Source organism: Trachurus japonicus, chromosome 24 (genome assembly GCF_045865225.1).
Source record: "Trachurus japonicus isolate A0001 chromosome 24, Traja_1.0".
In the NCBI taxonomy this organism is placed as follows: domain Eukaryota; kingdom Metazoa; phylum Chordata; class Actinopteri; order Carangiformes; family Carangidae; genus Trachurus; species Trachurus japonicus.
In genome coordinates this window covers 14,142,294-14,163,315 of record NC_140930.1, presented here as the reverse complement: position 1 = coordinate 14,163,315, position 21,022 = coordinate 14,142,294, and the positions used below count along the sequence as shown (strand labels likewise).

Here is a 21,022-nt window from a genome sequence, read left to right as displayed (position 1 = left end):
ATAAACATCTGAAGCTGACGCTAAGCCTGTAAAGTCTCCCCAGTAGCTCTGTCCTGTGACTGTCATACCACAGAGATTTAGGAAGGAGGCAGCAAGTTTGCAGTTTACAGCTTTAATGAAACTCAAAGGAAGCTTAAAAAAACAATCATCTTTTTACTGCTTACATTTTTCCATTAATTTTTTAATTTACTATTGAAAGAATTGGCTGTTGATGTAGTTAGAGCCTTTACTGAAAAAAAGAAAGACAAAATGCCCTTCTCTGTTATTGACTATTGGCCTTGATCCCTTTGTTGAATTATATCTATATTGTATCAAAGATTGTGTCCAAGATCACTTTTTAAGTGTAGCATATTGTTTTCCTTTTGTTTCTTCTTAGTTGTTACACCAGCGGATGTTTATAATTCTTATGGGCTGAAAGGACTGCAAATGAACCATGGCTAGAAGTCCTATATTCACTACATCAGTTCCATTTTAATTAGATGTACAATAACGACACCTAAAAGTTTTGTCTCTGACAAATAAACTGATAAGTTGTGGGTAATTTTCCCTGTGACTGTTTTTTTTTGCATGTGCAATGCATGATGGTTTACAATATATAATGCTATTGGCCAGTGATTTTGGCCTCTGTCGTCTCACCGTGGTCAGATACGATTATCACGTTGACACAGTGGTGCAGGTTTTTCTCTGTCAGGTGGCCCATCATCATACCCATGATCCGGTCCACGTTCTTCAAGGCGTCAACCACCTGCAGACACGGCAGCAAGTTAATGTGTCGTCATGTGCGGCAAACTAATGATTAGCAAATACTGTGAACCGCCATGTCAGCACTGGTCATAATATTGAATTAATTACTGTACAGTTATTGTAAACACATTTCTTGAAACCTTCTCAAATCTGTAAACAAAAAACTGCTTTCGCCCAAACCCCTGATTCTTCTTGAAAGACCAAACACACACCTCAAAACTGTTTTATCTGAATCAAATTCTGTTTTCAGATCAACATATTCAGACACACAACACAAGACCAAGAGCAAGAACAGCAATTACATATATATATATAATATATATATACTGTATAGCCTAATATATTTCTACATTGCAGTTGAATGATGACACCTGTGCTGTTCTTGTCATGGTGAGAGGTTGTCTAAGGATGAGAGTGAAACTACAGCAGCTTATACAGTAGCTAGTTGGATTTTACTGTAATTCTTTCCAAAGAAACTGAGCACTCAGATATCACACTTGTATTTATGACCTCATCATCCATTATCAGATTTCCATCACACTCTCCCAAAACACAAGGTGTGAGCTTCATGGTTTCCTGTTATTGACTCCTCCAAGTACTCTCACACCTTCCTGGTATTGTTTCTCCTGCTGTATCTTCCGCACATGCAGCAACTCCACGCACACTCTGACGCTGCATTCAGCGTCATGTAACTTTTTGTTATGTTACTAATGTTACTTATTTTATTTATTTATTTTGTCGCTTTTCTTTGGAGAGACGGTGTTGGAGAAAACTCTGCAGGCTAAGATGATTTTAAAGGTCCAGAGCGAATGCATTCATGTTCCTCTATAAAGCGCTCACTCTGTCTGTCTTGTCTGTTGTTCTTCCACATCTCAAACTATCTGACACCAGATAGTTTATGTAACGTGTAGTTAGAGACTGACCTGTCTGCTTCCTGGCCCGTAACGATGTCCTGCTGAGTCAGGTTCATCCAGGTACAAAGTGTAGAAGTCAGGTCTTTAAAAAAAAAAAGAAGAAGCAGTATTTTTTAATGATGACTCAGCACATCTTCTTTGTAATGATAGATTTAAAAAAAGTTAAAACCTGTAATACCTTTCTCCTTCAGGTAAACTGAGCCATTCAAACAGCTTCGACAGTCTTTTCTCAAATGAGGTGCCTCTGTGAAACATAAAGGCAGCATGTGATTTGTAAGCAGAGGTTATTGTAATGCACATCTGTATCATGGCATGAAATCTGTTGTGATGAATTTAAATCTGTGTAATGACATTAGTTCTTACTTGTCATAAATCATGTAGTGAGTTGGGAAGGTGCCATCGATGGCTACGTCCGAGCCCGGCCAGAAGTAGGTCGCTGCTTTCAGTTTCTGTCGGATGGCAGTGATCCAGACCTGAGGAGAGGAGAGGAGAGGAGAGGAGAGGAGAGGAGAGGAGAGGAGAGGAGAGGAGAGGAGAGGAGAGGAGAGGAGAGGAGAGGAGAGGAGAGGAGAGGAGAGGAGAGGAGAGGAAAGGAAAGGAGAGGAGAGAAAGTGGAAGTAGAGGAGGAGAGAGGAGAAGAAGAGGAAGAGTAAGAAGAGGAGTGGAAGTGAAAGAGAAGAGGGAGAGGAGATGAGATGAGAGGAAAGGAATTGGAAGTAGAGGAGTGGAAGTGGAAGAGGAGAGGACAAGAGAGGAGAGGAATAGGAGGAGTGGAAGTGGAAGTGGAAGTGGTAGAGGAGAGGAGAGGAGAGGAGAGGAGAGGAGAGGAAGAGGAAGAGGAGGAGTGGAAGTGGTAGAGGAGAGGAGAGGAGGAGAGAGGAAAGGGAGGAGGTGGAGGAGGGGGGCAGAGGAGAAGAAGAACAGTAAGAGGAGGAGTGAAAGTGGAAGAGCAGAGTGAGAGGAGAGGAGAGGAGAGGAGAGGAGAGGAGAGGAGAGGAGAGAAGTGGAAGTGGAAAGGGAAGGAAAGGAAAGGAAAGGAAAGGAAAGGAAAGGAAAGGAAAGGAAAGGAAAGGAAAGGAAAGGGAAGGAAAGGAAAGGAAAGGGAAGGAAAGGAAAGGAAAGGAAAGGAAAGGAAAGGAAAGGAAAGGAAAGGAAAGGAAATGGATTAATAATATTATCAATATTAAATGAAAGAAGATTAGGGAGAAAACAGAAGAGAAGGAGACGAGAGGAGATCAGAGAGTCGTGTTTCATCTCATGATTAATTCAGACAGGTTGAAGTGTAGCAGAGTAACAGTGAACTCATTTGTCACAGCGTTTAGTCCATTAGGAGGAGAGAAGTGTAATCCATCACAGGCCACTCAAGTCAAACTGCATGTTTTTTATGCTTAATCAATACCTGTGTTTTATCAATGCAGCAGGGCGTGCATCCAAAACATTTTGGCAGATGCACTTAGTTGTATTGGATGAGATGTCATTACGTAGGAATGCATTTCTGCAGAGTTCATACTTCTTCTTCGCGGACGACGTGCAGCTGACGAATGAGATTTAAGAGACCTCCAATTTCTACGGAAAAACCACAGAGCATCTAAACAAGCACGAGTCGCAGCCCTCACACGCTGTCATTTGCAGCGCAAGCAGAATCCATAATTACATCAAGAAGCTCATTACGAGGGGGGGGGGGAGCCGATCCTCGACTCCTCGTGGCGTTCATAGAAAGCGCGGTTTGACAAAGATAAATCATGCGTCGTACACACAGAATCACGGTGTGTGAACATTTACAAGCTCTCAGCGCTGCGGCCTTTCTGCACAACCTTGAGTGACTTACTGGCTCTCCGGCGTACCACTCTGGCTTAAACTTCTCCTCCGTTTTCAGGCTGAAGAAAGTGTTTTCATTCACGTCGTACATCTTGTTGTCCACGATGCCGTGCGACTCGGGGTAAAGGCCCTGCAGGAGTCAAGAGGTAAAACAAACACACGGTGGACGTGAGCTGCTTTGATCCTGAGGCAGCGGCAGATCTACAGTACAGTGATTAACTCCTCTCTTCCATCTCCCTAACCTAAATATTACTGGGAAGCGCAGCAGCTTATTCTAATTGCAGGGTCGGTTTTCAACCAGCAGAGGTGAAATCCACTTTGTAAGCCCCCCCACCTTTCTGATGTGGTTCAATTCAAAAGCACATGTAAGCAATTACACCTCAATGAAGAGAAACTGGCTTCACAATCACATGGAAAAGCCTCCAAATGTAGAAGTTCACCCATTGAACTGACGTCTATTAACGACAACGGTGGAAAAAGTAATTACATTTACAGAAGGACAGTGCTGTAGGAGTAACTTGTAGTATTTTTAGTTTAGTTGTAGCATTTCTATTAGTTACCTTGTACTGTAGGTTAGTTTGGAAAAAACATGATTTGTTTCACAAAACCATAACAGAGAGTTAGAAAGAAAGTAAAAACTAAGTTATAATGTATATTTTTTCTGCATTAGAATACCTAAAAATTACTACACTGCTATATAATTTGTTGTATATTTACATTATCCCATATGTTTCAATCAATTTCAAACTTAATCTTAAATCTTTATAATTATAGGGGGCATATTTGGGTTAAAAATACCATTTGCACATGTTGTGGTTTTCTGCCAGAAGCTGGAGTTATATCCTGGCTGTCTTTGTGATACACTTTTCAAATCTTGGTCTTTCTTAACTCTATATTTCAACAGGATGAATGATTTTAGTCATTGGGTCATTGGTTCATGAGTTTTTAGAGAAATAAGCTGAGTAAACATCAGCAGGAACTGTGAATCGATTGCTGCAATGACTTTCGAATGACTAGGGGTGAGGACAACAACTCCCATGATCCCACCCTGTTCACTCAACATCCCTTGACCTTTCTTTTGTTAAGAGGAGTGTGTTAAATCATCTTACATCCCCTCAGGTTTGTATAAACAGTAGTTCAACATGGCTCACACACTGCCAAGAGGATATTTGGGTGACCATGTGATTGATTTTGTATTATTTTTAAATGAATTTGCACTGGTTGTGGTGTGGTGTGGTGCCCAGGAATATGCTTGTGTTTTTGTGAGACATTTGACTGCTACTGTATAAATCTGTTTGCTAAACTGAAAGAAAAAGAATTTTAACCAAAAAAAGTTAACTGTACACACTACACACTGCTGCACAGATTTATTTATGCGATATACAATATGTATCATCAGGACCATTTTGTAAAGTACTTATTATCTTATTACCTTTTACAACTGGCACTTTATTCTATTAATTCATGTATTATTTTTGTCACATGCAATGACAAAAAAAAGTATTCTATTCTGTTTTTCTTGCAGTGGAATACATTGTTGTATTGGTGCCAGTTCAATAAGCTGCTCTCCCACGAGTTACAAAAACAAGTCAGACATATCTCATTTGTATCCCAATACGTCAACTCACAGTCACGATGCTGTAGTGGTTTGGGAATGTTTTTGTGGGATAAACAGGCCTCATGTACGGTGTCGTTGTTCCTCCATTTCCTGCAACACAGCATCACTTCAGTCAGACCGAGACACCGTGTAAAACCAGTAAAGAGTGGATCTGGAGTCGACTTACGTAACCTGTTGATGAAAGGAATGTGGCTGCTGTGATCTTTCAGATACTCGGCTCTGAAGCCGTCCAGGGACACCAGGATGAGAGGGGACTTGGAGAAACTGGGGAAGGGAAGAGAGACAGAGAAGGAAGTGAGTGTGAGAGCGAGAGGAGGATTTAGGAGGTGGCACCGGCAGCCTGGCGGTCATTTCGTACAGTACCGAGAACATAAAGCAGCTCTTTGTGTCGTGCCTGAAAGAGGAGAAACGAAATAAAAAAAACGGAGACCACACAGACGCACGGAGGACGAGAAGAGGAAGAGAAATGTGACTCTGCTCATAATGAATCACCGACTCAGACGGTTTTGACATCAGCACATTTCTTTGTTATCGGAGATGAAACACAAACCCACTCCTTTCACGGGAGCATGAGATTAATCAAATTTGTTCCATCACTGTTCTCCTCACGCAAAAGTGACAAGCTGTTGCAACACTAGCTGTCATTACTAACACAACTGTTTACACAGTATCGTAGCAAAGCATTAACCAATTTCATTAGTCATAATCTCTGACTGGATCGAATATCTTCTAACGTAAACAACGTATTGTAACTTGTCGCCATTGACACTTGTATACAGTATAACCACTTCTACAGTACTTCTACTGTGTCTGACACACTGTGAAAAACTAACAACGTCACTGTAGCTAAATTACATTTTGTTCAACTCCAACATCTAAATAAATCTAATAACTACATTTTTTGTCCATTTCACAGCTGTAAACATTAACAGTGACATATTCACACAGCTGTTATAAGAAGCTCTGTCTGATGTGTCTGCAAACAGAAGCCTATTTACACTTTCATCAACACAGTGACATTGACATTTACTAGGGGTCATGTTTTAGGCTGATACTCATTTTCCTTCTTCCAGAATAATTGACTCTTTATCTTAAAGCAGAAGTAAGCAGAATGTTTGTGTTAATATAAGTCTTATAGATATAGTTATATCCTCTGACAGCAATCACTTATATAGAGTGTTTGGTCTGAAACACGGGTCTGTCAGTCACTCTGCTCTGCTGTAAGCCGAGGAGAAAACTTTCCTTGTATCCTACAAGCTGTATCCAATGAGGAGAGAGAATGGCATAAAGGGGCGGTCCTCTCTGTGTGTGCAGCCAAGGGATGCGCGTGAATGTGGTGACGTAGGGACGAGGGCGGGGACTGCTAACTCCATCGGCTGACAAGAAGTTAGCCAAAACGACCAGATTGCTTACTTCTGCTTTAATAATCTTGCAGCAGTAGAAAACAAAGGTTTTGTTTTTTTTACGATTTAATATGCAGTTTTACAAAGAAGTATATTGATACAATGTAAACTGTATATTAATCCATAAATAAAAGGGTCAAATTTAAAGTCCATTTTGAAACAGGATGCTGAAAACATATTACAGTAAATAAGAAACGTACAAATTAATTTGCAACTGCAGTTAAATAACTGAATTCAATTGAATTAACAGTAAAGGTTTAATCAGGAAATTGGAAGGGCAATTCCATTTTCCACTTGTTTTACTTTTACTAGCTTTCTCTTTTGTGTTTCCAATTAAGATTTATGTGACTGGTTCTTGCAGAATAATCTGTATATTTAAGAAATTAACATGTAAAAAACATTTACAATCGACATTTTCCAGAAGAGCTGCTCTTTTGCACATTGAGACCAAACCACAATTTAAAATAAAAATGTGGTTTACCAGCAGAAACAATATAAACTAAAGTCCAGAGAATGACTGACTTTGATTCATCAAAATACAGACAATTTTCATTTGTCTAAATATATTTTCAAGCCAAAAGTAGCTTCATTTGGAGCCACAGGTTTTTTTTTTCCATAGTCTAATATGTGTGTCTGGGGTTACTCCCTTACCAAAGCAGAAACACACACACACAGACGCACACATTTGTGACCACACTCACAACACTCAGCAACACGTGCCTGATTACTCAGAGTTATTAGCACATTTTCCATAGAGACGGTTAATCCAGTTCAACAAAACCGACGGCATCGTAAAAAAAAACAAGACTCATATGTTTGGGTTGTTTTCTCACTTCTAAAAAAAAATCTAAGTAAACTAAGATGAAGAGACTGAATGACCGCACTGTGACATAAAAAAATTTGTTTTTCTCTCGTTTAATTTCCACTAAAAGCTGCCCACTGGCAACAATGTCCTGTGGGCGACGCAGCTGAATGGCTTCATTCTCAGGGACTGAGGACAAGCTGAATGGTATCACACACTGAGCACATGAGCTGATGTTACTTAAACTAGTCCAACAGAGATTTAAGCTGTTAGTTTCTTTTAAAACCCACTTTTCAGTTCACATTACAAGAGTGAAACAAGAGTGTTGCATTACCCAGGTGGACACTGTCGGTCTTGACTTTCCTCAGCGGTCGGCTGCGGCCAGATCTCCTCTGCAGAGAAACAAGAGTGATGTCAGTGACAAAAAAAAGGTGCAATATTAACATGATTATCTCAGAGATTATGTAATTCTGATCTAAACAAAAAGCATGCAACTTAAAATTAAAAATGTGAAAGAAACCAGCTTTATTTTGGACAATAAAGAGTTAGGACCATGGTAAGATACGCTTAAAGTGAAAGGAGTCGCATCCAGTTATGAATTATCACAGTTATCTGCAGCTTTCTTCACATTTATGGAGCTTTAGGCCTATAGTTAGTTTCAACTCAGCGTTGCTCTCATAGTTTTCTTTCTGGCAACTGTTTTTTTTTAGGGAAAAAGCCCTAAATTTAACTTCTTCAGCACCAAAACAGCAGACAGACGTTGCTTCATCATGACGTCGCCTTTAGTCCAAACAGCGAAAAAAACAAAACACTCAAGGACTGAAATAGAAATCAGCCGACACTGTTTGACCTTATGCATAAATTCATATAAAAAGACTTCCAGGGCCTTGACTGCCACAATAAAAGGAGACGGTTACGTCTGACTGACATAAAACAGGATGTGAAAGTGCACAAATGCAATTTGAGGCGTCATACTCATATCCACGAGATGAGAAAAGACAGAAGGAGGCTGAAAGTTCCTGGTGTTCCCTGGCCAGCGAACACATCTCTCAACTATTAACTGTTCATCACATGGGTATTTTCCGTAAAAGGGTTACATCACAGAGAGAGTCCATGAACAAAACAGAAAACAATCAACCATCAAATTCTTGCGCCAGACTTTGAGCTGGACAGCATGTGTTCGCATGCACAATAGAGAACATCTGGCCCTTGTTCCCTTGGAAACAAAGCAGGAAGAAAAAACAGGTTTTCTTAAAGAGGTGTCATCAATTATCTTGACCACCTCATATTTACGAGCATAATGTGATACAGATTTTTAAAACCCGTATAAATTTATATGTTTTCCAAAAGGGGTCAACACAACAATGACATGCATGTGTTATGGTGAATAACATCTCTGTTCTCACATCAGAGGAGCATGACGTTCATCTGGATTGTGTTTCTGATGACTTTGCAAAAAAACAGTCCACCACCTGCTGAAGAAACTGTCTTTATAATAATATTTAGTATCTAAATTCTCCACTGTGCTCAGAAGCTTGAACAATTCAGAGGCTATAGTTGGCCGCCTGTCAGCCAACACTGACGACAGCCAGAATCGGCCCATATGTGGAAGTAGCATGCGACAGGCGTGGTGTGTGTTGGGACAGACTTAGATCTATCCTAAGCCAAAAGAAACACAAATATGTGGCCAGAATAGTTTAGCTATCTGGGTTGGCGCTGCACAAAGTTTACATTTTTTACATTACTGTAGGTGCACAGGAGCTTTTTCACTGAAAACCGCCTCCTGTTGCTGCAGGAAATGACGGTGATGATGATGATGAGAACAGAGAGAGAGAGTGAATGACCACAGGAAGTCCACCCATGAGCTAAACTCTATAGCAACCACTAATTAGCTTAACCTGCGTGTGTTTTGGACTGTGTGGGAAGAAACAGGACTATACCAAATACCAGAAAGGAACTCATGCAGACACTATCCTGATTCCTGCAGATCAAACCCAGAAGCTTCAGGCTGTGAAGGAACAGTGCAAACCACTGGACCACCGCGCCGGCCTCAGTTGAGAGCTCTAAAATTAGCTAAAAGACACAGAAACAGTTACAGCACCCAGTGGGCATGTCTTTGGACTGTGGGAGGATGATTGGAGAGAAATGTAAAAAAAATCCACACAGAGAGGCCTGGAGATCAAACCCAGAACCTTCAGTGCTGCTAACCATTGGACCACTGTGCCAGCCTCAATTGAAAGCTGAAAGGCCAGAAATAGGACACGAAAACACTGCACAGTCGGGTGGAAAATCTCTGTAGGTTCATCACCACAAGTGATCAATCTTACATCACAGTCATGTGACTCATTCAAGATATAACGACAGTTACGACACTGATGATGAGTACTGATTTAAAACAAAACAGATTTACTGTAGGCCTGTTCGATTAACCGGTCTTAAATCGTAATCGCAATTATTTAGTTAGTTTACGATCGGACGATGTTAAAAACGTGATATCGTAAAATTGATCTTTTACTTTAGGTCTTTTTCCATTACAGCTGAGTTCTTCAGCGGGGACGGGGTCGTCATGTCACGGTGGCTACGGCCACATCGTCTCGCTCTCTTTTTTCAACCCTCACTCGTCTGCACCTTGATTACGGACCACAGTGTGGTTTTCCACAGCAGCCATTTAACTCATATGACAGAATAACAACAGTCTCGGAACAGATCAGTGGTCGCTGCTGTCGGTGTGTTTTTAAGAATAGCGGGTTTGATTCTCGTGTCGGACGTCGCACTTGCAACTCTTCCAGTGACAACGCTCTGGCCGATCAGTGGAAGGCAGTCGGTTGACGTCATGTTTTAGTATAGATAGATAGATAGATAGATAGGTAGGTAGGTAGGTAGGTAGGTAGGTAGGTAGGTAGTTAGATAGATAGATAGATAGATAGATAGATAGATAGATAGATAGATAGATAGATAGATAGATAGATAGATAGATAGATAGATAGATAGATAGATAGATAGATAGATAGATAGATAGATAGATAGATAGATAGATAGATAGATAGCTCAGGGCCTCCTCTTTCACCTTTCAGGCTGCTGCATCCCAACACATCTGTCAAGTCTGCTGCTGCTGACTGGACTCATGACAGAGGGAGTCTTAGCATCTGGGTGAGAAAGCCCCTCCTCGCGGCCTCTCGAGGCCAGCAGTTGCGGTTTGGACCGAACACGGGGATGCTCCGTCTCAGGAGACAAGTTGCTGTGGTCTGTAATCCACGGGAAAACCCGCTCTCAGCGTTTTATTCTACACGCCGTCAACCTCTGGAAGAAGTCGAACCCTTGGGTTATTTTTGTTTCTTTTAATCTGTTTCCAGCAAAGCTCACCAACAAGGCTGCATTATGAAAGAAGGAGAAGTTCCGCCAGAGCTGCAGAGATGTGAGTAACGCCAAGACTGGCTGAGTGAAAAACTCAAAATTTATTCTTCCCATATGGCTTTCATGTTTGCTGGGGAGGGAGTATAACTTAAAGGGGAAACGCCACAGCAGAGGAAGAGAGAGAGAGAGAGAGCACCCCACCCAGGCCTGGGGACAACCGCCCACACATGGAAAGAGGGAAGAGGGGTGTTTTGGCACGGCGGTTTGCAATAAAGCGCACACTGACGCCGCTGCCCACGTCTAACCAGAAGGAATCTATAGCTGCAGAAGATATGCCAACCCAGGGTGAAGAACATTCCTGTCCAACTCAAATATGTGTTTATGACATGTTTTGCAAAAAAAAAAAAAAGAAAGAAAGAAGAAAATACGTGTTGCACTGAGAGAAACATACACTGCAAAAACTCAAAATCTTTCCAAGAATATTTGTCTTATTTCTTGTCAAAATGTCTAATTTCTACTCAAAACTAATCTCTTCATCCCACTTAAAACAAGACTCATCACCTAAAAATGTACTTGTTTTTAGATCATTTTCACTTGTTTCAAACAAATTTTCACTTGAAATAAGTTTTTTGTGCTTGTACTGTAACAAGAAAGAAAAACTTGCTCCACTATCAGATTTTTCTACTTATTTCAAGTGAAAATAGGCTTGAAATAAGTAAAAAATGTCTAAAAACAAGCTACTTTTTTATGTGATGAGTCTTATTTTAGGTATAATGAGATTTGTTTTGACTAGAAATGACATTTTGACTAGAAATAAGACTTCTTGGTAAGATTTTGAGTTTTTGCAGTGTACCTCCTGATGTTAACATTCACGTCTCTGTCTCACTTTCACTCTCACCTCTCCCTCTAGAAGCCGGTTGGTAACTTGAGCCTCTAAAACACCCCCCCCTTTGAAGCTTTTATGAGGGAGCAGCAGCAGTGCGCTCTCTCTCTACATTAACTACACATGGAGTTCCTGGGAGTCCAAACAGCATGAAGGTTTGTGCTGTAGCAGCCACAGCACAGTAGCAGTTTGCAGGACTGTGTGTTCACCACCAGCCTTTACTGAATAAGTTGCTCTCTCCAGTGTAACCTGAGATGATTATTTCTGGCTGGCTCTCCCTACACGCTGCTGCCAGTGTATCTTGATTCTCTGTCAACAGGATGTTTGTGAAAACCGAGCCTCACAACAACAAAATCAGAAAGCAGTGACACAGTTACAGTTGAGATGAGATAATAACGGAACTTTATGAGACAGAGATGTTTTCGAGTGTTGAACTATCCCTTTAACATACACACAAAATACTCAATTTGACACTTTTTGGTGTTTGGTTCGTTCACCACTTTGATCCAAACCGAGACATCTCAGCCACTGTTTAAATGGATGAAAATGTACTGACATTCATGCTCTCCAGTGGATGAATCCAAATAACTTTGAGACATTTTGATATTCATAATATAAATGATAGACAAATAAAGTATATCTACTGGCAGTGTCATGGCGCAGTGTTTTAAATAGTGGGTCACCGAATACCTTCAGCGTGTTGACAAGGTGTCCCACAGAGCAGCTGAGAGGGAACCAGCAAAATATTACCTCGTCTGGATCTTTAATCAGTAACTTAATAATAGAGCGATGGCAGCAAAAAAGGACACAAAGATGCAGATGACATGTGACGAAGGCCTTTAGCCGGGCCTGTACAACAACAAGGCTGAAACACACTGTAGTTGAACTGTGTTGAGGTTGATGAACAGTGATGCCCACCTGGATCATTCGGTCCCTCGTACATCTGAGACAACACCACAACCAAGACGATCACCAGTAGGCACAGCAGGGCACCCTAAACAGAGACCAGATGTCAGCAAATACACATACACTAACAGTAATACATATAGTTATAATTCGCAGTGTAATATAAATACAGTCAAACAAAAAATTCTGTCATCTCCATAGGAAACAATGGAAGGAAGAGATCTGGATTAAGCCCAAACTTAGAAGCTATGTTTAAATTAAAGAGGTTTACTGCACTGAACCATATTTAACATTAAATTTAGGGAGTCAGTTAAGATCTGGTACCTTCCCTCTGGCGATTGAAGTAGGCAGGTATAAGGGTATCCCTGTTTTGATATTGTTGAAGATAAATTTCCCTTTTTATTTCAATGCCCTCTGTACAATGAACTGAGGAAATCATTGTATGAAAAAGTTCAGGTGAAGAATCCTGACTTATTTTAGATGTCTCAGTGCGATATGTTGAGTTGGTTTTTCAAGGAGGAGATAAATGTCCTAGCCAGATTTATTGAAAAGGCATGGACACTGAGACAGAAAACACTGTATCCCGTAGTATGTAAGACTACTTATCATTATTGTTTTGTATATTTTGGAAAACCTGCCTTTTTCATTGCACAAGTAGATGGATACATACTTATGAGGAGACTTTTTAGCCATCTTTGAATGTCTGTATTCATATTGATTACTAGTGTATTGTGCATGACATAATAATAATAATAATAATAATAAACAAATCAATCAATCAATCAATCAATCAATCAATAAAAATAAACAATGAATACTGTTTATACATAAAGGGACTAAGGATAAATCAGTAGAAGGTAAAAGCAACAAGAGGTAAGAAATTGCTGATTTCTTGATGATTGATGATCGACCTACTACTGGGGTTCAACTTTAATGTTAAGTGAAGATCAAATAGAAAAAGATCAAAGTTCAACATGTTGATATTGTGGGAAACATGTCTTTTAATTTACAGCTTAAACCTCTGGCACACCCAACATACTGTATTTGAGAGTCAGTTACAGTATAGCATGCCGTTGTAACAATAGAAACCCTCTTCAACAGACTTCTGGCTCCTTGAGCGAAACCATAAAACAGGAAAGTCTGCAGAACAATGAGACTTCCCTCGATCAATACGCACAAACAGAACGTGAGCTGTGACCACACTTCACAAAGACTGCTTTTCATCTGTGCTCACAGCAGTGGCTCCATGGATGATAATGGATTTTAGATGGATTTTAGTGGATGAGTCTCCTAACTTTTCCTGCCACGACATATTGAGGATTCTTAGGTAAGTGTCATGACAAATACCTACGATGCCAAAAGGATGTACTGTATGATTTCTTGATCACCTAAGGTTTCCTCTAACACCAGAAGCAGGTGAGGGATTTCAACATTCACTGGAAAGACTGACTCAAAATGCTGCACACACATTCATGCTCTTGAGAGAATTAACTTTCTTGACATCAACTGCCATTATGAAATGATGAGAAATGTTTAATCTCTGTGTAATAAAATCCATGTTACTGTTGGGATGTCATTACAATATCACGAATCAGTTCAAACACTTGGTTTATGACCATTTATCTCTGAGCGCTACTACTGTGTTCAACAAAAGCCTCACTGAGCCAAGTCCTGTCATTGTGTTTATTTATCCAGCCTCTGATCTACTCAGTCGCTCTTATTGTTTTTTGTGAGACTTTAATCTTTATTGAAGACTGGATCAAGGCCGTGCAGTGCAGAGCAACAGGGGGGCGGGGGCTGTTATTTATTCTTTAAACCTGACTCTAATCGTTTCCACCTTCACTCGTATACCATCACCAACTGTCCAAATGTTGATCAAGGATGGAGGCCTACAGTACAGTTCTTTCCTGTTATCTGCGGTTTTGTAATTACAGGGGTGTTTTTCAGGAAACAGGGCAGGGTGAGTTGGCTAAAAGTGTGTTATCAGTGGATATGGAAGATTATCACCACAAAAGTCAAATCTATATTCTTTCAAGCTTGAAGGCTGAAACATACAGATTACTGTGGCTTTAAACTTTATTTAAATACTGGACAAAAATCAAAGACATCTGAGGTGGAACAGACACAACAATTAAAATGATAAAATCTGGTCTAAAAACCTAATTTCAACCATCCATCCGTCTAAATCTGCACGACGAATGGCTGTTTGCGAGCCTGGCAATTAATTATAACAAGAAAACTGTACTGTAAATGAATATCTATTCCAGACCTACAGTATATCAGATTTCTTTGTTTATTTAGATACGAGCATCTTCCCTATCATGGCTGCTTATTGTGAAGCCCCCTCTGCACCCACACCAGGCCTGCAGTGGTTATCATGGCTGTTAAATTATAATGGAGTTTGAGAGGCGGGTTGAAACCTTGATTTAAAGTGTGTTGCCTGTTTTAAACGTCCTGTTATTCTCAAATACTCTGTGGTTTTTCAGACTAGTCGGCTTGCAACACCTCAGCCTGTCAACGCTTTATATGAAACAGATTCGATTTATCCTTTAATCCATATTGTGACGCTTCATCCGGTGACCACTTGTCACCAGACTCGCCACATGACACTAACATTTCACCACAGAGAGCAGTAATCTAAGAGCGAGTCTCTAAAAACAAACATGAACTTACTCTTGAGTTGTTTTCCTCTCTGTTCTATCTTCCTGCCGCAGGAACAATCCCATTTCCTCACAAAGGTCATAAGATTTTATTCTTATCGCAATGGTAGCAAGTCACCGGATCCATTAAAGTCTCATCTTTTCTGTCTTTATCTCAATAGGGGAAAGTCTTTTTCTCAATGAAGAACAGCCTCCTCAGCGCTAAACTCAAAATTAAGACTTCAAAATCAATAATAAACATAAATCCAAACAGAAACTCATTTTAATGAGGGCTGTTTAAACCATAGCGAATGAGATGCTTTGACTTGTCACTACTTTGGATATATTTCCCCATGTTGTAGTCAATCGCACCTTCTAATTATTCCCTCCCAGAAAGCTGCACTATGGTGTGTAGTTAAGTCTCAGTCACACTGGGTAATGTGGGAATCATCCGCCACGAGTAATCCATTTAGTGTGATTCACACACACAAGCCTTGGAATTCCTAGACAGGTATGAAAATATGCTGCTGCTGCTGCTGCTGCTGCTGCGTGTGTGTGGTGTTGTGGTATGTGCACTTATTTTCTCCAGCTATAGGTGAAGTTAGAGAGAGAAAGAGACCTGGCTTCTTGGGAAAGCGTTGTGGGCTGTGAAAGTAAACAGTCTGTCTGGTGGAAACCTACTCGTCTCCGTCTGAAAACCCACTCTATTACTATTGTCTACACACAGTAAAGATCTGATCAGACTGTTGGGAGTCACACTGAGCATAAAAACATCTCCTCACACGAGACTTTATGAGTAAAGCTCGAGTAAGAGTAAGAGTATACCCCTGTTTTCTGTCTTTCGTCTGTATAAATTACAAGCACCAGGATTATAACTACAAGCAGAAATGCGTGGAGGCTGATCTGGGAGAGGATGGAGCAGAACTATCGTCTAGACGTTGCCACATGTGCATCTAATCAGTGCCAAAGCAGACAGTCACTAAAAACACTGGTTCCTGTGGTTTCAACTGGCACTTTGCTAGTAAATAGTTAAAAGGTGTGTACTGTATTCTGCGAGACGAATGATGCTCTTTCCATCTGCCCGGTTTACATTTAAGTGATGAGGCAGATGAGGCCGGTGCCACACAATCTCACTCAACTCGTATCTCGTAAAGCATTTGGCTAAACACAATTAACAAACATCTTCTGTGACAAATCCCCGACCACAGCGACATAAAAGAAGTTCTTAAAAAACATATAATCACGTTTTCCCTTTGCAATTCTTTCAATTATGGTTTTCGTCTTCATGTAAGTCCCTAAATGTGTCCCAGATTTAGTAGCCATCCGTAATATGTGGTTGGTCTGAATGCCCGCTAGGAACTGTGAACAATAAAAGCCGCTGTTCTTTTCTGAGAGTTTCTGTTTGTGCCAAGAATCCACCGCCCGGGGAGATACAAAGGGAATAATCACTTAAATGTCCAAATAGAAGCTAAATATGTATGAGTAGTAAATCTAAAAGGTAACTGGGTTTATTTTTTGACCTTAAACTGGCAAAAAAAATACAGACGTTCAGCAGATTTCAGTAGAGAAAGCAGCTGTAAAAACCACAGTAACTATTAGATAAACGGGATAACAAGTCTCTGGCTGCTATATTCATTCCTTTTCTCGCTCGTGCATCAGACCAAATCCATTACGTTGGGGGTTTTGGTCACACTATTTGTAGACTGTGCTCTGGGATGTCATAGTTACATTTTCTTTTTCTTTTTTTCAGCACTGTGGTCTTTGAGGTCCAGTCTGTGCTTCTTCATACCAGCGACCGTAGATCACCTCCACCTGCAGAGACACTCCTGGCCTCTGTGACTTTACACTGTGGTGAAAACATGTAGTTTCCACGTTCACACTGTTGGTCTCGTCAGTGTGTCAGCCATGGAGCCGCAGCACTGACAGTCAACAGTAAAAAACAGTAAAAAAAAAAAATACTAACTGTGGTTTTCAATTATTTGATGTAATGATGTGTGAGATACAATCACAGGCTGCAAGTCACGCTCAGTCTTGTTGATTGCTCTGTTAATGAATGTCTTGATTATCCTTCAGATTATTCAATGAGTCGTTATCTCTGTATTATGTCTGACACACTGTACGAAGTAATGTGACATCTATAAACGTCTCTGTTCAGACAAAAGTCCAAAAATGAAGTCACAGAGAAAAGCTGGGAGTCTGCTCACTGGAGAAGCTGGAACCAGTAATTGTTTGACATTTGTTCACCGTTTTATAACCTATTATTAGAATATTTGCAGATAAAGTAATCACTATAATGATTACTGATGACTCAATATGTAAGTGAACTTTGTAGACACATTAAAGGTCCAACAGGAACAGTACAGAGCTTTATAAAGATGCAGAAGATAAAAAATATATTTAGATGACTACTGTAAATAAAGTCTCAGTATTGTAAGAGCATGAAGGTAAATGACACTATGAGGTCTTGCACTGCTGAGTAACAGAGGAGTTAGGTAGCTGTAGTCAGGTAAGTGTAAGTGTTGGTGGTTCAACATACCCCAATGATTTTTAACCTTTTGCTCCTCTTCCTCCTCTGTCCTATGTTGGTCGTTTGACTCTCCACCTCTTGGGTCCCAAATAAAGCCGCAGCCTGTTCATTCGACCGCTCCTCTCCTTTACTTGCCTCCATGCTGCTGCTGGACAAAAAAAGGATTTTACTCCTGCCTCTTGTTTTTACAAAGCCAAGACTGAGTGAAAGTCGGCCGGGGCTTCCTCCTCCTCCCCTGTTGAGGTTTAATTGCTCTGGGTCGGGATATGACGGCTCTGCTCCGGTTGTAGCACCGCCTCGTTTCTCTTGACGTGCACAAGGTTGCGACGAAAACGACCTAGACTCAGTTTGAGAGACTGAGGCAGCGGAGTCAAGTCACTTTGGCTCAAGTGTCAATTTCCAAGTAAGTCTGTTCATCAGCGAGTCCGAGGTTTTGCAGCCACATCACGAAACGAGGTGTGGTTTGGTTTTAATTAAACACACACGAGCCCACTCTGGATATTTAGCTAGTCTCTTAAAATATTTCTCAGAAAAGTTAATCAGATTAAACTCCCAGCTGTAAGAAAGAGTCATAAAGTCAAACCAGCTGTTGCTGAAAATCTTTAAATGTAAAATGACTGAGCGCTGCCGCCATCTAGTAGTCAGACTGCGGTATTGCAGAAATAATTTAATTTAATTTAATTTAATTTAATTTAATTTAATTTAATTTAATTTAATTTAATTTAATTTAATTTATATACCTGCTTATGTTACGTGTGTGTTTCTGTCACCTACAAATAGATGTCTGTGTCAGGCGTATCATGTTATTAATTTGCTTTTAACAAGGAGTGTCAAAACAAAGTTGTTTAATATATTATGTTGTAAAAAGTTGCAGTGGAACAGGTATAAACCACATATTGTTGGGCACTTAAATATATAACAGATTATCATATTCTATAATGTCAAGTTTTTATTTGTATCTTTACAATCATGGTTTTATCCATTAATAACAGCTGTTAAATAAATGTATTGTAGCAAAAACTATAATGTTTTGAATGGTAATGGTTGAAAATTTTAAACCACAAACAGCATCTAAACTAAGGACATGGACTTTGTAACATTTTCCCCACTGGCGACAGGTGTTTGCATACATGAAGTCTGAAAACAACGGTTATGCAAAACAACCTCTATGTGACAATAGAATAAAAACTTCACAAACGTCACTATAAAAATTTCACACCGACCTGTCACACCTACTGTACCATGGGGCTGGTACTACAACAACATCCACAAGATGGAGGTGTTGCTGCACTTTTACAGCGACACTGAGGCCGCTTCCCTGCAGCTTAGATATTTCCATGTCACTTAAAGACGTGTTATAAATATAACATAATGCTGCCTCTCGTCCCTGGCAGCTTTAACACGGCCATATTTCAGCTCTGTGAGGTCCAGGTTTCCTTCACATTCGCTGCTCCCCCCGCAGTGTGATAATGGAGATCGCATGTGGCTGGAACTCCTGACCTTTGACCTCTGCCTTGCACTCATAAACAGCCCAGGGTGAACTGTTCTCACTGCTTGTTTAACTTTGTCCAAAAGTGTGTGTGTGTGTGTGCATGCGTGTCTGCAGTGCACATGTGTGTACCACATGCAGTTGAGTATGAAACTAAAACTGATTTTGTGTCATTTTAAGCAACGAGGGGGTCCGTGTGTGTGTGTGCGTGTCCTGCTCAGTGAACTGCGTGTCTCTCAGCAGAGTGTCTCCCTACAGCTGTCCCCAAACCCAGCTGGACATTACAATATGACCTTTGAATGTTGACCTACACATGTAGCACTTACTGCCCCTCGTGTTCCCGCCTGCTTCTCTCTGTCTTTTCACGACACGTTGTCCATGACGCTGCCGATGCTGCTCACACTGTGAACCTGTTTCTGTGGCTTGACTTTACAACAGGGGCGACCTGAAGCTCAACACTAACAATAATACTGAACTCAGATCTGCTTGTATTTGAATTCCCACTACAGTAAATACTATGTATTTTATTGCATAAAGCTTCAAACAAATATGTACAGTATATATGTGGATATATTGGTGACTTTGAAATACAATATATAAGAAGATGAAAAAGTTTTTATCAACCTTAGAAACTGCTGTTTTCGGTAGCAACACCTTGAACTCTGTATGCACCCGTTTCAGTTTCCTCCAAGGTGCTTCAATGGTGGTAGTAGAAAAACACATTATTCTTTCACCCCTAGAGTATATGGCTGCATCATACATACTTTATTATTCAGCTTCTGTTTGTTTCAACACTTCAGTGGAAATAGTGTCATCATGTTAACATCCAGTGGAAATACTAACATAAGCATGATTTTATGGTTTAAGCACAAATCTAAACCGTATAGAGGGGGTTGAATGGGGGGCTGAATATTGTAAAAGCCTGAATGGTGTTCCATTTATATTGTATTTCATAGTGTATAGTGCATGTTTAATTCAGTTTTTAGTGGCTCCTTTGTTGTTCCTTTTTATGCATTTGCATTATTTATTTAATGTGTAGGGAAGAATTCGTCCACTAATGATAATATCCACCATAACAAACATAAAATGATGTATTCTTATCATCTGCAACAAGTGCCTGCAACAAGTGACGCAGTTATTCTTCTGTTTTTTTAGCATCTGCTGTGAATGTGTCGCTATAAAATTCAATTAGACACCGCGGCCTGAACAAGTCAAAGCTGCCGGCAACACTTACAGCGAAGTGGAGTGGCTTGAGCCCCGGAGTGAGCCGTGACTTATGTATAATACATCAGGGAGGAGCAGCAGTACTGTACTGTAGGTGTGCTTAAAGAATTCATCAGCTGATCGTTATGGGCACATCTATCCCAGGAGATTTACTGTAGGCGCTCGTCGTAAATCTGCCATGAATTGTGCATTCAACACGACACAACCCTCTGCACATTATATTGAAAGCCTCATGTCTTCTCAGACATATCTGTCACTGACTACCTGTCACAGAAGCTCTGAGTGTCTTTGGTCTGCTGTTTGCTTTGTTGTAGTTGTCCTGAAATAATGAGCACCTTTCAAAGCTTTTGATATACACTCACCCACAACTGGAACATGAAACAGTGCTGCCCACCCACTGACTTTATGTACATACATGTTGATTTATCCTCACTGGTTTGGACCCTGATTGAGCTGTTGATATGAGGACTGTCAGCATGTGACAGTAAAATATGTTTCTGGCAAAGGAGCGTTATAGTTTTTTTTATTATTATTATAAATCATTTGATATCCACTGTATATTTTATGAATACATATCTGATACAGTCACTGTACTGTGTAATATAGGCAACACAGTACAGTGACCCGCCATCCCCCCCTCCACCCGTCTTGAAAAAGCTTATTTATTCGAGCTGACATAAGCCTGTTGAGGAGCGTGATGA

At 40.4% G+C, this 21,022-nt stretch overlaps 1 protein-coding gene across 1 annotated transcript in view; it reads right to left on the bottom strand.

The window, feature by feature from the left end:
• enpp1 (ectonucleotide pyrophosphatase/phosphodiesterase 1) overlaps positions 1 to 18,187 on the bottom strand; it is a 31,663-nt gene extending 13,476 nt beyond the window's left edge. Inside the window, exons 1-10 of the mRNA XM_085770597.1 lie at positions 17,618 to 18,187; positions 12,455 to 12,530; positions 7,634 to 7,691; positions 5,261 to 5,358; positions 5,105 to 5,184; positions 3,487 to 3,606; positions 2,022 to 2,131; positions 1,837 to 1,902; positions 1,668 to 1,740; positions 637 to 745 (exon numbers count right to left, since the gene is read on the bottom strand). Of these exons, the coding sequence (XP_085626723.1) occupies positions 637 to 745; positions 1,668 to 1,740; positions 1,837 to 1,902; positions 2,022 to 2,131; positions 3,487 to 3,606; positions 5,105 to 5,184; positions 5,261 to 5,358; positions 7,634 to 7,691; positions 12,455 to 12,530; positions 17,618 to 17,749 (922 nt within the window). The 5' untranslated portion in view covers positions 17,750 to 18,187. The remainder of the gene's footprint in view (positions 1 to 636; positions 746 to 1,667; positions 1,741 to 1,836; positions 1,903 to 2,021; positions 2,132 to 3,486; positions 3,607 to 5,104; positions 5,185 to 5,260; positions 5,359 to 7,633; positions 7,692 to 12,454; positions 12,531 to 17,617) is intronic.
• Between the last annotated feature and the right edge of the window lie 2,835 nt (positions 18,188 to 21,022).